The 15,640-nt window shown below is 43.1% G+C and overlaps 1 protein-coding gene and 1 pseudogene across 2 annotated transcripts; both read right to left on the bottom strand.

Annotated features, from left to right (window-relative positions):
* Window positions 1-2,535: 2,535 nt before the first annotated feature.
* Window positions 2,536-8,940, bottom strand: LOC139379389 (cerebellin-1-like). 2 transcript variants are annotated; one of them, XM_071122197.1, is made up of 4 exons: window positions 8,787-8,940; window positions 7,188-7,950; window positions 6,864-6,983; window positions 2,536-3,055 (listed from the first exon to the last, which is right to left on the bottom strand). In XM_071122197.1, the coding sequence occupies exons 2-4, from the start codon at window positions 7,503-7,505 to the stop codon at window positions 2,858-2,860; spliced, it is 636 nt and encodes a 211-aa protein (XP_070978298.1). In that variant the 5' UTR covers window positions 7,506-7,950; window positions 8,787-8,940; the 3' UTR covers window positions 2,536-2,857. The 2 variants fall into 2 exon arrangements, with proteins under 2 accessions (XP_070978298.1, XP_070978299.1); XM_071122198.1 differs by having other exon boundaries at window positions 7,188-7,878; window positions 8,787-8,886.
* A 1,280-nt stretch (window positions 8,941-10,220) lies between these two features.
* Window positions 10,221-13,083, bottom strand: LOC139379178 (E3 ubiquitin-protein ligase TRIM47-like; annotated as a pseudogene).
* Window positions 13,084-15,640: the final 2,557 nt, after the last annotated feature.

Raw genomic sequence — 15,640 nt, 5'->3', positions numbered from 1 at the left:
TCCGAGACAGGATTGTGTTGAGGAACAGATCTGGGGAAGGGTACCAAAAAAATGTCTGCAGCACTGAAGGTCCCCAAGAACACCGTGGCCTCCACTATTCTTACATGAAAGATGCTTGGAACCACCAATACTCTTCCTAGAGCTGGCTGCCCAGGAAAACTGAGCAATCGGTGGAGAAGGGCTTTGGTCAGGGAGGTGACCAAGAACCCGATGGTCACTCCGACAGAGCCCCGGAGTTCCTCTGTGGAGATGGGAGAACCTTCCAGAAAGAAAACCATCTCTGCAGCACTCCACCAATCAGGCCTTTATGGTAGAGTGGGCAGACGGAAGCCACTCCTCAGTAAAAGGCACATGACAGCCCGCTTGGAGTTTGCCAAAAGGCACCTAAAGACGATGTACAAAGTACAGAGTGATCCTTGATGAAAACCTGCTCCAGAGCGCTCTCAGACTGGGGCGAAGGGGTGATGGTCAGATTTGCGTTTATTGTCGAAGGAATGAGCGTTACACTGAGGTCTGTACTCTGGAGCTGGATCAATTTGGTGGTGGAGGGTCCGTCATGGTCTGGGGCGATGTGTCACAGCATCATCGGTCTGAGCTTGTTGTCATTGCAGGCAATCTCAACGCTGTGCGTTACAGGGAAGACATCCTCCTCCCTCATGTGGTACCCTTCCTGCAGGCTCATCCTAACATGACCCTCCAGCATGACAATGCCACCAGCCATACTGCTCATTCTGTGTGTGATTTCCTGGAAGACAGGAATGTCAGTGTTCTGCCATGGCCAGCAAGGAGCCCAGATCTCAAGCCCATTGAGCACGTCTGGGACCTATTGGATCGGAGGGTGAGGGCTAGGGCCATTCCCCCCAGAAATGTCAGGGAACTTGCAGAATATACGCAGGGGAGAGGCCATACCACTGGGATGGGCTACAGGACAATAGGCAAGCAGCTTGGTGAGAAGGCAACAACTGTTGGCGCAATTATTAGAAAATGTAAGAAGTTCAAGATGACGGTCAATCACCCTCGGTCTGGGGCTCCATGCAAGATCTGACCTCGTGGGGCATCAATGATCATGAGGAAGGTGAGGGATCAGCCCAGAACTACACAGCAAGACCTGGTCAATGACCTGAAGAGAGCTGGAACCACAGTCTCAATGAAAACCATTAGTAACACACTACGCCGTCATGGATTAAAATCCTGCAGTGCACGCAAGGTACCCCTGCTCAAGCCAGCGCATGTCCAGGCCCATCTGAAGTTTGCCAATGACCATCTGGATGACCCAGAGGAGGAATGGGAGAAGGTCATGTGGTCTGATGTGACAAAAATAGAGCTTTTTGGTCTAAACTCCACTCGCCGTGTTTGGAGGAAGAAGAAGGATGAGTACAACCCCAAGAATACCATCCCAACCATGAAGCATGGGGGTGGAAACATCATTCTTTGGGGATGCTTTTCTGCAAAGGAGACAGGACGACTGCACCGTATTGAGGGGAGGATGGATGGGGCCATGTATCGCGAGATCTTGGCCAACAACCTCCTTCCCTCAGTAAGAGCATTGAAGATGGGTTGCGGCTGGGTTTTCCAACATGGCAACGACCTGAAACACACAGCCAGGGCAACTAAGGAGTGGCTCCGTAAGAAGCATCTCAAGGTCCTGGAGTGGCCTAGCCAGTCTCCAGACCTGAACCCAATAGAAAATCTTTGGAGGGAGCTGAAAGTCCATATTGTCCAGCGAAAGCCCCGAAAGCTGAAGGATCTGGAGAAGGTCTGTATGGAGGAGTGGGACAACCTCCAACCTGTGTGCAAACCTGGTCAAGAAATACAGGAAACATATGATCTCTGTAATTGCAAACAAAGGCTTCTGTACCAAATATTAAGTTCTGCTTTTCTGATGTATCAAATACTTATGGCATGCAATAAAATGCTAATTAATTACTTAAAAATCATACAAATGTGATTTTCACAAATCGGCAGTGTATCAAATACTTGTTCTCCCCACTGTACATATAGTACCAACAGTAACATAGGGAAGTGTATCTGTATATATTAAGCTTGACAGTAACACAATTCCATAATCACTCACTCCTATATGTGCTAACACATGCCTCTGCTACACCCTCCTATGTAGTAACACACACACACGTCTATGAAGAATGAACAAAGCACTCCTATTAGCTTATAACATTCCTCCACTGTGTATTCGAGCAGCGAAACAAATTGGTTGTGACAGTGTACGGTGTGAACCCCACAGGTTCCTGGCAACACACACACACACACACAGACATACACACACGGCCCTCGCCAAAACTCCCATCTGTCACCGGATCCACCAGGACGAGCCGCATGAGCCCTTACCCAGAATCCTCCTCTCTGGGCGTTGAAGGTGGCTGCGCTATTTACAGGACTAACAGATGCACCGCTGGGAGAAAATGAAAGTTTCCCCTAATCACTGATTCAGGGTCAGATTTTCTTCCTAATGGAGAAAAGGAGGAGCAATTGTTTCAGCTAGTGATAGTCACCTTGAAGAAAACCCCGTATTTACTGTATGACCAAACCTTTTTATTAGCACGTACAATTATTTGCATGCAGACAACAAAAGCCAACACATATTACATGAATACTCAAGCATAAACTGTACACACTACAGTATCATTTAAATAATGGAGCAGTGTATTTAAAAGTGCATTCAAAAATCGTAGCATTCAGGATTTTCCAGATACAAAGCGAGTTGTAGCTCTCATACATACACACTCGTCCTCCTAACCCTAGCTGTGTCCTTACTTGATGTCTACCCTGTGTCACCTTGCTTGCCTTTCCCCTGACCCTCTCTCTTGTTCTCTTTTACTCTCCCTCCCTCTTTCCCTCTCTACAAAGGAAACACCAGAAACCCAGAGAAGGTGGAGTATTTCCATCCCCCCATCAGGTTCCCTCTCTCCAGTTTGAGATAAGCCTTGTCTCCTCTCTCCATGGTAACCAACCCAGCGTTGGTGGCTGCTTCCCTGGTCACGTCCTGGTCCCCGGCGAATGCTGAAATCACCGGGTGTCCGTTCAATACCAGACTCACCTGAGAGAGAGGGATAGAGGCATAGGGGGTGGGAGGGAGGGGGAGAGAGAGAGTAACGCGTTGTTCACATTGGCAGTTTGAAGTGACTCATATCCTATTATTTTACATTTGAATCTTTTTCCTGCAGTCTGAAGAGCCAAAACGCACATGGAATCAGATATTTAAAGCCACATTTCAAACCACCTTCGTAGGTGGTTTGATGTCCGATACAAATCTGATTCCTGGTCATATGACAAATCTGATTCCTGGTCATATGACAAATCTGATTCCTGGTCATATGACAAATCTGATTCCTGGTCATATGACAAATCTGATTCCTGGTCATATGACAAATCTGATTCCTGGTCATATGACAAATCGGATTTATTTGCCCTCAAGTGTTTTTTTAAACTCTTATTTGGCATATCTTCTTGTTTGCTAGCTACTCTGTTGACAGTTTGACAAGAACATGTCGTAGTTAACTAGCTTGTTAATTATTTACAAACAAATTAGTGGATGTGCTAGAAAGCTAAACAGCTACCTAGCTAACTAGTTGACTGCTGTGGCTTGCCAAAAAGTACTTGTTTTGAAAAATGAATCATCTTATCCAGTGAGGCTTTAAAAGTACTCTTACACTATGATTTTGAACATTCAAAGCAACTGGGAAACTTCCATGGCAGGCATTGTTGTCACCTTAGCTTGCTACATTGGCCTCCCAAGTGGCACAGCAGTCTAAGGCACTGCAGTGCTAGAGGCGTCACTACAGACCCGGGTTTGATCCTGGGCTGTATCATAACCGGCCGTGATTGGGAGTCCCATAGGGCGGCGCACAATTGCCCCAGCATCGCCCGGGTTCGGGGAGGGTTTGGCTGGTGGGGGTTTAAAAGTAGGCCATCATTGTAAATAAGAATTTGTTCTTAACTAACTTGCCTAGTTAAATACAATTTTAAAAAAAATGAAAAATAACTTCTGAGTTATAGGAAGCACGAGCACCATCAGCAATCAGCCTAAAACACTGTGCACACACTCCTTGTTACTAGCATAGCCATGTCAGCATATTACTGTAGTTTGGACAGTCAGTATTTCAAAACAGATTTGAAAAACATAACTGATTTGAGCATTAAGGCCTGCTTTCACTGGTCACCAGTGAAAGCAGTGATCCCAAATCGCTTTGTCCGTAAGGGAGGGACCGAGAGAGAGAGAGATAGGAAGGAAGAAGTGGCAGTCGGTGTCGTTTAAGATTAGGGATGATGATTTTTACATTTTTTTTTTTTTTTTTTGAATTTTACCCCTTTTTCTCCCCAATTTCGTAGTATCCAATTGTTGTAGTAGCTACTATCTTGTCTCATCGCTACAACTCCCGTACGGGCTCGGGAGAGACGAAGGTTGAAAGTCATGCGTCCTCCGATACACAACCAACCAAGCCGCTGCTTCTTTTAACACAGCGCACATCCAACCCGGAAGCCAGCAGCACCAATGCGCCGGAGGAAACACCGTGCACCTGGCCACCTTGGCTAGCGTACACTGCGCCCAGCCCGCCACAGGAGTCGCTGGTGCGCGATGAGACAAGGAAACCCCTACCGACCAAGCCCTCCCTAACCCGGGCGACGCTAGGCCAATTGTGCGTCGCCCCACGGACCTCCCGGTCGCGGCCGGTTACGACAGAGCCTGGGCGCGAACCCAGGACTCTGATGGCACAGCTGGCGCTGCAGTACAGCGCCCTTAACCACTGCGCCACCCGGGAGGCCCCGATTTTTTTATTTTTTATGAGCATGGCCTTATTTCTATTACAGCATATTGGATGACCGTCATTCATATTCCATTCACCAAGCTCAATGTAACATTGGTAGGTTTAGGCTACTACATGATACTCAAATGTTTTCCTATAGCCATCACGAGGTTGCTACAACGTAGCCTACGAACGCACAGTGCCTTCAGAAAGTATTCATACCCCTGGACTTATTCCACATTTTGTTGTGTTACAGCCTAAATTTAAAATGGATTCAATTGATTTTTATTTTTATGAAAACTTGTTTTTAGAAGTGTTTGCAAATTTCTAGAAAATTAAATTCATAAATAATTCGCACCCCTGAGTCAATACTCTGTGGAATCACCTTCGGCAGCGATTACAGCTGTGATTACAGCTGTCTCTCTGGGTAAGTCTCTACGAGCTTTACACACCAGGATTGTGCAACATTTGGATGTTGATCAATGCCGTACAACCATTTCCAGGTCTTTTCATAGTTTTTCAAATAGATTTCAGTCAAAACTTTAACTCGGCCACTAAGGAACATTTACTGTCATCTTGGATTATTGCACCACTGAAAGGTGATTTCATCTCCCAGTATCTGGTGAAAAACAGACTGAACCAGGTTTTCATCTAGGATTTTGCCTGTGCTTAACTCCATTCCGTTTCTTATCCTGAAAAACTCCCCAGTCCGTAACGATGACAAGCATACCAATAGCAAGATGCAGCCACCACCATGCTTGAAAATATGTTGAGTGGTATTCAGTAATGTGTTGTATTGGATTTGCCCCAAACATACTAATCTTTTTGTAGTATTGCTTTAGTGCCTAGTTGCAAACACAATGCATGTTTTGGAATAATGACACATTCAATACGGCATTGCACATTGCATCTAGTGGATATAGGGTGTAATCATTATTCCAAACAATTGCAAACAATAGTTTCAGGTAGGTTTATCCCTGTTTTGCTCCATTTGCTTCCATTTTAGATTTTAAAAAAAAACATAATCGGCAGAATGAATACGCCCCTGATCACCCGCACACACAGTTCACTTTTATAGCACCCACATACGAACAGCATCATCACTTTGCTCATTGTATAATTATTTCTTGCATCTATGCACTCTCCTCCTCTCATCTTTTCCCTTCGCTAGTGGACTTCTGTGCACCACACAACAGCTGTCTGTGGCCAGGCAAAAATAACTTTCATAGCATAACCACTAACTGCTGCACACAGCCTACATCGTTGTCAATGTCACCATATTAGCTAACATCATAGTCAACATAGCTACTAGAACTAATGTGCAGGTAAACCCAACAAATCTGTGGCAATAGATTAACAAAACCGAAAGCTTACCTTGACTTGGAAAAGTTCCAGTGTTGGATAGCCTTAGCCAGCTCCCTAACATAAATAGCATTCCTCTATCTTTGAGCCAGGTGTTTGAGTAGGCTAAATTAGCTAGCTGTATTAGCTAGCTAAGTAAGTGAATGTGCTGCTTCTCCTTAATTTTTCATTAATTTGTTCAAAACTGTTCAACTATTGTCTTTCTCTCTCTTTGAGTCAACTACTTACCACATTTTATGCACTGCATCACTAGCTAGCTGTAGCTTATGCTTTCAGTACTAGATTAATTATCTGACCCTTTGATTGAGTGGACAATGTCAGTTTATGCTACAAGAGCTCTGATAGGTTGGAGGACGTCCGGAGGATGTATGTCTAAGAAAGGGGGTAAAAACTGAAAACCATGAGCCTCCTAGGTTTTGAATTGAAGTTAATGTACCCAGAGGAGGACAGAAAATAGCTGTCCTCTGGCTACACCATGGTGCTTCCCCAGAGAGTGCTGTTGAGGCTACAGTAGACCTTCATTATAAAACAGTGTGTTTTAATCAATAACTTCGTGACGTGAATATATTTAGTATTATTATCTAACTTTTGAATGTTATACTATTTTATTTTTATGAAATCCACTAAGTAGGATGGTACTCCCCTTCCTCCTCTGATGAGCCTCCACTGGAAGGGAGAGAGAGAAAATATACATCAATTTGTGGTAATATTATTTGTGTTTTCATGTGTAACTCCTACCTGTATTGTCTGTCGGTTGTATACTTTGACCACATGGAAGCAGAAACTGAAGACTCCTTTTCTGGGAGCCACAAAGATGCTGCGTGCTGGGTCAAAATGGCTGCCCACATTCACCAGGATCTGAGAAAGAGACGGAGAGAGAGAGAGGTGGGGGGAGAGAGAGAGGGATAGAGGTGGAGGACCGAGAGGGAGAAAGAGAGGGGGGAGAGACGGAGAGGGAGAGAAACAAGTTGATAAAAGTTGACAAAAGTTGACTTTTTTATCATGTAAAAGTTGACCACAGTTATTCAGTCTATTGGATGGTCATGGTATGGTCTCACTAACCTGGTCAAAGTAGATGGTCATGGTACGGTTGCTCATCTCAGAGGGTTCGTGGTTAGTGTTCCGGACAGCGGAGAACGCCACTCGACCGGCCCCTGACCGCACCGACATCCCCAACGCGTTACCCGACGGTTCCGACGACGGGGTGGAGTCACAAACCACCAGACACTTCCCCTCCAACACGATTGGCTCAGTGTCGTTCTGAGCTCTGGCCCCCAGGGGACCCCATTGGAGGATTAAAATTAGTCCAAGGAAAAGGGCGTGGTTAAGTGTTATTATGGGGTGGGGCAAAGATGAACAAGGAAGAGGAAGGCGGTGCATATTGTCTCAAATGGTTGTAAGGTCTTGGGTGTTCTTTGGATGTTGGTTTTTCAATTTTGACACAGTTGGAAATGTCAGTTTCCCACACAGTTTCAGTAGAAAGAAACAATCATTTGTGAATACTAGACAAATTTCAGTAAACCAATGTCTGTCTTTTCAGTCTTGTCTAAACCACACGGTAATCAGCTAGACCACAGTTTAAATCCTTCAGGAATCTTCAGTTGGCTCTGAAAGGTTGAATCCCAGATGGTCAATTGATCCAAACCCACTGAATCTGAATGGTGTATGGTGTATGCCCGATCACTTGAAACCCACCTTTGGGCCACGACCCAAACCTCCTGCAGGTATGGCCAAGTTTGTCCAGGTTCCCGACCTGTTTTAGAAGATTTGTAATACAAGTCTCAGTGGAGTTGGTCAGGTGGTTTTTCACAGGCCAACCTTGACTCTGCCAAAGATAAAGATTCAGAACAGAAATGTATTCACTGAGGAAGACAGTCTAAAGTCTTAGAATCATAGTATACAGCATTAAAATATCAAGGTATCCTAGACAAACTCTTGAAGCAGGCCTAAAGTGAACGTAGTGCTCAAATGTAAACGATAGTTCAATTTTTGGGTGGTGTAGATGGAGAAAGAATTGAGGGATGAGAAGGAAAGGAGGAGGTAGAATATGGGATAGTTTAATGGATTGGCTTAAAGAGGGAGGGGGGAGAGAGGGGGCTGAGGCTATAGAAGCCAGCTGGACACAGGAGGGGGGCAGGAGAGGGGGAGGGGAGGGAGGAGGAGAGGCCTGCATCATCACTTCTGAGCTACCATCTGTAGGACACACTCTCCTCACATTCCTTTACACACACACATGCATGCACACACACACACACATGCACATAGACGCACGCATGCGTAATCACCCATGTATTTGCAATTCCATATATTTATCCATATACAAAATGCACATAGAAACTGTAAATTTCCCCATTGTTCCCCATAGTCTAAATTCCTTTAAGCTCATTGGATGGTGAAGGACACACAGTTCAAAATGAGCAGTTTTACATAAGACGTCTATATTTGCCCCATGTGGAAAATGTTCTCTTTATTGACAAAGATTATTACAGAAAACATAAATGAAAGAGTAGTAAAGTGACTGAAATATGTCATGACAACAATATTGAACCATTTTCAAAAAAACATCTCACATTACCATGGAAAATGTTAGTTTTTTTGTGTATAGCAGGAAAAAAATTATAATAATTACAACAGTGAGAAAAACGAAATGTTAAATCTTACCTTTTACGATGAGTATATTTCCTGTATCGACGTGGAAGTTACTCTGTCCCAAGAGGCAGATTCCCCTTTCTCTGTCTCTTTTCTCTCTCTTTTCACCGACTCCCTCTCCCTCTCTCTCTCCCTTTCTTTTTCTCTCACTCACACTTTCTCTCCCCCTCCCCACCTCTCTCTCACACACTCACTCACCCACTCTCACACCTCTCCCCCCTCTCTTCCCTTTCTCTCCTTCCTCGATCTCATCCCACCCTCTCTCCTTCCAACTCTCTCTTTTCTCTTTCCCTATCTCCTCCCCTCTCTCTCTCTGTCAGGGAACCCCTGTGTTCAAACAGACGTTTAATCATATCACAACCATCATAAATCGTCTGTTTTCTCTCCCCCACAAACGCCTACCTGTTCCACACTCCTCCCTCTTCTCTCCATCATCTCAGATCCTCTTTCCATTCTCTATCCTTTCCCATTCCCTTTAATGCCATTGAGCTACTGATAAAAGGTGATTTTTGCTTACACTTGTTGCGCATTTAGATTTAGATTTAGAAAAATGTAAGAATTGAATATAGACTTCTCACAGTAGAATAAGAATATATATATCAGTAATTTGACCTTACGTGCTTACAAAATGTTGATTACATTTTTTTTATCCGTCCATCAGTAGAGTTAGTTATTTCTATTTCTGGCCAGAATTGAGAGACGATCTCCAGTCAGACAACAGTCTCAGAACAACGTGATGTGATCGAACGGATGATTGACGGCTCCTCACAGCTATAGACAGGACCACGGGTGGGACTATAGACCTAACAACTGTATAAGCCCTTTCCACCAAACAGGGCTGTGTTCTTTCCTCCGCCATGGAGACGGGCTAAAGTACTGATACAGGGTCTCGGTGAAGACACACCAACTATAACTATAAATATGGGCCTTATTTTCCACATTATAAAAGGAGACCAATCCCTCCTCATAATCCAGAAACACCCCCACCTTCTTGGGCTTGTCTCTCAGGTGGCCCGGCACAGGCGTAAACCATGGAAACAGTGCCAAGTAAACTTAACCAAAGCATGGATTACTGTCATACCTTGTCTAAGAAAACCATTATGTCATTTTGTAATTTTGGGGAACGATCCATTTAAGTTCAGTTCATTTCAATTCTATTCAATTTATTAACATAACTTTATTTATCCCATCTAGGGAAATTTAGAAAGGCAAAGTCAGTTTACAAAATGACATGTTATATCAATGTATCAGTATTGAGATAAAAGAGACACTGACCTGTATGAAGTGTTGTTGGTCCTCAGTGTGAGAGCTGCTCCAGCTCAGTGCTTTTGTTTTTTACCTCAGTGATTTCCTGATCCAGCTCTTTGATTAGCCCCTCAGCCCACCTCTCTGCTGCTTCTCCTCAATCACCTTGATGAGCTCAGCCTGGCTTCTCTCAAGCCTGGCTTATCTCTTTTTCAGCACAAGACCAAAGAAAATAGAAAATAATGCAATATTAAAGACAATGGTTTTGAACAAGTGTTCTTGCTGAAGTCCTGCATATTCATCAAACCACGTTAAATGAATACAACTGCAGAGGACTCAGAGTTGAGCCCTGTGGTACCCCACATAGATGAAAACAATAACAGTCAGGATGCTTATCATAAGAACTCACTCTACTGAGCTTACGGTACTGTATATTTAATGAATATTATTTATCAAACCAGATTGAATTAATACAATTTTAATGGACCCAGAGTTGAGCCCTTGGGTACCCCATAACATTCAGGATGCTTATCATGAGAACTCACTCTGCTGATCTCCACTGAGTGTTTGATCTCATCCATCTTACTCAGTCTGTCCTGAACCATCCTCAGCAAATCTCCTTCAGTCTTTTTCATAAGTCTCTGAAGACAAAACCCGGAAACTGTAGGATTACTAGCCTCTAAAACTGGAAATGTCTTTGGATAATACTGAAAATCACATTTGTTGGAGAGTATGTGCCTGAATTGGCAAGATACAATTTAGTAACACTTTATTTAAAGCTTGCAGGTATAATGTTTTATTATGAAGTTAATCATACAGCTTTTAATATTTAGAGCTATGTTCAACTTGCTCCCATCTTTTTGCACTCTCTCTCTCTCTCTCTCCATAGGAATAGTGTTGGGGCCCTTGTCTCGGTGCACCTCGCACACACTGGTTGTTCCTGGTTGTTCCTGCAGAAGAGGCCCAGGGGCCGCTCGTGCTTCCTGCACAAGGCGGGCGTGGTGAAGGTTGCTGTGTTTGTCAGCCTGTGCATCTGGAGGGACGGCTCTCTCTGGTGAGGCCCCAGGTGTGTCTTGCAGTATGACCCCTGGCACACAAGACAGGACTTAACAGCCTTCTGCTTCGTCCCAGTGCAGAAATTGCAGGAAACTGCATCGGGCTCAGGATTGAGCCCTGGGGATCACTGTGCCACTGATAGTCCTATATCTTGATAATCGTCTTCCTCCGCCTGCCGGGCTTTGACCTTTATAAGATAATATAAAAATTTATAATAATATTAATAATTATATAAATATAATATACAGTTGAAGTCGGAAGTTTACATACACTAAGTTGACTGTGCCTTTAAACAGCTTGGAATATTCCAGAAAATGATGTCATGGCTTTAGAAGCTTCTGATAGGTTAATTGACATCATTTGAGTCAATTGGAGGTGTACCTGTGGATGAATTTCAAGGCCTACCTTCAAACTCACTGCCTCTTTGCTTGACATCATGGGAAAATCTAAATAAATCAGCCAAAATAATTGTAGGCCTCCACAAGTACATCCTTGGGAGCAATTTCCAAACACCTGAAGGTACCATGTTCATCTGTACAAACAATACTACTCAAGTATAAACACCATGGGACCACGCAGCCGTCATACTGCTCAGGAAGGAGACGCATTCTGTCTCCTAGAGATGAACGTACTTTGGTGCGAAAAGTGCAAATCAATCCCAGAACAACAGCAAAGGACCTTGTGAAGATGCTGGAGGAAACAGGTACAAAAGTATCTATATTCACAGTAAAACGAGTTCGATATTGACATAACCTGAAAGGCCGCTAAGCAAGGAAGAAGCCACTAGTCCAAAACCACAAAAAAAGCCAGACAAGGGTTTGCAACTGCACATGGGGACAAAGACTTTTTGGAGAAATATCCTCTGTTCTGATGAAACAAAAATAGAACTGTTTGGCCATAATGAACATCGTTATGTTTGAAGTAGAAAGGGGGAGGCTTGTAAGCCGAATAACACCATCCCAACCATGAAGCACGGGGGTGGCAGCATCATGTTGTGGGGGTGCTTTACTGCAGAAGGGACTGGTGCACTTCACAAAATAGATCATGAGGTTGGAAATTATGTGAATATATTGAAGAAACATCTCAAGTCATCAGTCAGGAAGTTAAAGCTTGGTTGCAAATGGGTCTTCCAAATGTACAATGACCCCAAACATACTTCCAAAGTTGTGGCGAAATTACTTAAGGACAACAATGTCAAGGTGTTGGAGTGGCCATCACAAAGCCCTGACCTCAATCCTATAGAACATTAGTGGGCAGAACTGAAAAAGCGTGTGCGAGCAAGGAGGCCTAAAAACCTGACTCAGTTACACCAGCTTTGTCAGGAGGAATGGGCCAAAATTCACCCAACTTATTGTGGAAAGCTTGTGGAAGGCTACCCGAAACGTTTGATCCAAGTTAAACAATTTAAAGGCAATGCTTCCAAATTGTAATTGAGTCTATGCAAACTTCTGACCCACTGGGAATGTGATGAAAGAAATAAAAGCTGAAATAAATAATTCTCTCTACTATTATTCTGGCATTTCACATTCTTAAAATAAAGTGGTGATCCTAACTGACCTAAGACAGGACAAGTTTAAATGTCAGGAATTGTGAAAATTTAGTTTCAATTTACTTGGCCAAGGTATATGTAAACTTCCAATTTCGACTGTATAAACACAATACATGCCATTTATCACCTTCAGCGATCCCTTACAGTGCTCTGTGAAGTCCTTTAAAGCACAGTTGATGCATAACTCGAGTCGGCGGCGGAAGCAACCCTTACAGAGGGGGCACTCAAAGCGGTCGCTGGTGTCCCAGTAGCCTTTGACACAGGCCAGGCAGAAGTTGTGGCAACAGGGTATAGAGAAAGGGTTAGTGAAGATGTCTAGGCAGATACAGCACTGGAACTTGTTACAGGAATCAGGGATCGAAAGAAGAACCTTCACTCTGTTACATCACCTTTTACGTGTGTTTTGCACATTATGTGCAATTATGTTAAATAAACCTGAACCTGTTTCTTTGTTTGCATGAGATTTACAACTAGACTACTTTACAACTAGCTGAAGCATTAAAGGGTAGGTAGCATAAACGTAACCACATGTAACATATGCATTTGCATTAGCATACACATCAAAGTCCCTATGCAAAGTTCTACCTTATTTTTAATTTTTTGGAGTTATTACATAAAATCGATCAGAATTCCGATGTCGAAAAATATTTTTCTGGGGTGTGATGTGTCGTGGAAATTTCCTCTATTTACCAAATCATGAGCGCAAACCACACACAAGTCAGAGTTAGTTATCAAAGTCCATCTTTAATTATATCAGCTCTATCACAATCCTGTGACTCTCAGGCAATTCAGTGTCTAACCATGAATTCTCTGAGAGCCCCTTCCACATTTCAAATGAGGTCCTTTATAGCAAAGACACACACAGGATAAGACAGCATCGGCATAATTCATCGTTCAGCTTTGTCTCCTTACTCAAACCCCAGAACCATAAACCAACCCTCCATATCAACAGGCATATATCAAATTGTCATTTAGATACAACCAACTCTAAATACAACCAATCCTATCTTGACAAGATCACAGAGACACACTGACTGGCACACAGACATTGTGGAGCCAAGAGATATGTTTACACATGATGATACTTTGACCTCTCCCCTCTCTGCGGCCCATGCAACTTAGTCTTGACATAGAACAGATAACTGCAACCCTGCCACAGTATTATACAAAAATAACATTATTGATGAGATGTAACTTACAAACATATGATGAATATAAAACATCTTACATATGTTACCAACAAATTCTGATTATTCCACGACAGATGTCATATGGAGGACCAGGCAAGAGCCTATTCCCTATCATGTAAACTCCAACAGAAATAACTTAAAATGTACAACTTTAAGTTAAACCAAATTGTTGGCACTCATCACTACTGGTTTTAATGATATTTTCTGCCAATTTACAAGCAAACACTTTATGAATGTATTGTTACAAATCAACTTGCAAGGTTGCTAGCCAACTAGCCTGCTAACAGTAGCCCTACTATTCTGCAAACGTTCAGCCTTACCAGCCTGCTAATGTTACGTTAGCACTGAATGAGTCAGCCAGTTGCTATAAACACCTAGCTTACAGCTACATTAAAGTGTTCGCCAGCTAACATGAGCTATTTGGCCAACTAGCTATTAGCCTAGCCAGACTAGCCAACCACCATGGTTATGCTTGGCAAGCTAGAGCCCAACAGCTAGAACACAACTAACACACCACAACACAACTAAAATATAAATAGAGGAGAGACTTACAGACTGATGCTTGGGGCCCCATCTGATGGTAAAACTTTTAAAAGGGTGCAGACTGAGTTAGCTGCCAAAGTGAGTGCAGACTGAGTTAGCTGCCAAAGTGAGGGGGAGGTGGGCGCTTCACCGGGCCGAAATCCCTAAAAATAGATTCCAGATATCAGTCAGCTAGCATGCTAGCACTAAGCCAAGGTGGTAAAAGTTACAAAACCCATAATCTACTATACAGAGAACATGTCAAAAAGTAAAAAAGAAAATAAAAAGTTGAAAAAGAAAAAAAAGAAGAAAAAAAGCAGAACAGACAAGGTACTACACAAATAGAGCAAGCAGACATGATTTTCTCTTTAGTTTTGAGCCCACAGCAAGAAAGCACCAGAGCCTGCCAAGCTAACGTTTTCCCATTAGATAACCCAGCCACAAAGTCTGTGAATAGTTTGAGGTGTGGCTAATGTTAGCCAGCTTGAGCTAGCTACCGAGCTAGCCCCAAAACATAACTATGTTTGTACTTACACGTAACTAGATTGTGACTACAATTAAGTTACTAAGTAAAATCTCATGCTTCCTACCCTTTAAATAACAACCAAATTGACCTCAGACAGGAGTTAGACAGAATGGGCCTAAAGTTAAGTACAGGAATCCTAAGGCCTTGGAGTTCCATTTCATGTGTTTTGTCATCCAAAAGACAGGGAGTGGGAAGTTGAGTTACATGAATCAGGATTCAGGGTAGAGTGCTATAAAATAGCCTGTTGATGCCTAAGGGAGGACAAAACTCTTAACTGTGTTTGTTTTGTTTATTTGAATGCATGCTGTTACCCTGGATCTACTACAACACCCGAAGCAAGGGCAACACTATCAAGTAACAACCAAATTGACCTGAGGAGAACATTTAATGAAAAGCTGCAGCTGATGATTTGAGTCATTACCAGAATGTCAAACCATTAACTGGTTAGGTAGCACACAAACTGAAACCTTAGGAAAACAAAACAGTTTTTCATTGTCACATGACTGGAAATTCCTCGTCCCTAGCTTTCTCCTACAGTGACTCAACAGTGCTTGGATCACATCCTGTGAAATTGCACAACAATTCTTCTTCTGTTCTTGTTCTTATTTTTTTTACGCTACCAACAATGGAATGCTGCTGAGCTTGTGCAGGAATGATGGTGTGAGAGAGATGGTGCAACAGTGGTGTAGTGGTGCCTGGAGAAGTGCGTATACTCTAATTTTGTCAATTTGTGTAGGTTTTCTTTTTCAAAGTCACACTTAAAGTCACACTTAAAGTC

This window comes from Oncorhynchus clarkii, chromosome 21 (assembly GCF_045791955.1).
Source record: "Oncorhynchus clarkii lewisi isolate Uvic-CL-2024 chromosome 21, UVic_Ocla_1.0, whole genome shotgun sequence".
Lineage (NCBI taxonomy): Eukaryota > Metazoa > Chordata > Actinopteri > Salmoniformes > Salmonidae > Oncorhynchus > Oncorhynchus clarkii.
Note: the sequence above shows the minus strand (reverse complement) of the source record. Positions and strands in the feature narration are given on the sequence as shown.

Bases quoted from the DNA above. Each gene is read 5' to 3' on its own strand.
- LOC139379389 (XM_071122197.1), bottom strand. From the start codon at position 7,505: ATGCACCGCCTTCCTCTTCCTTGTTCATCTTTGCCCCACCCCATAATA. The intron at 6,984-7,187 runs GTTAGTGAGACC...TCTCTTTCTCAG, and splicing joins TGACCATCTACTTTGACCAG to ATCCTGGTGAATGTGGGCAG. The intron at 3,056-6,863 runs GTAGGAGTTACA...CCTCTCTCTCAG, and splicing joins ACAACCGACAGACAATACAG to GTGAGTCTGGTATTGAACGG.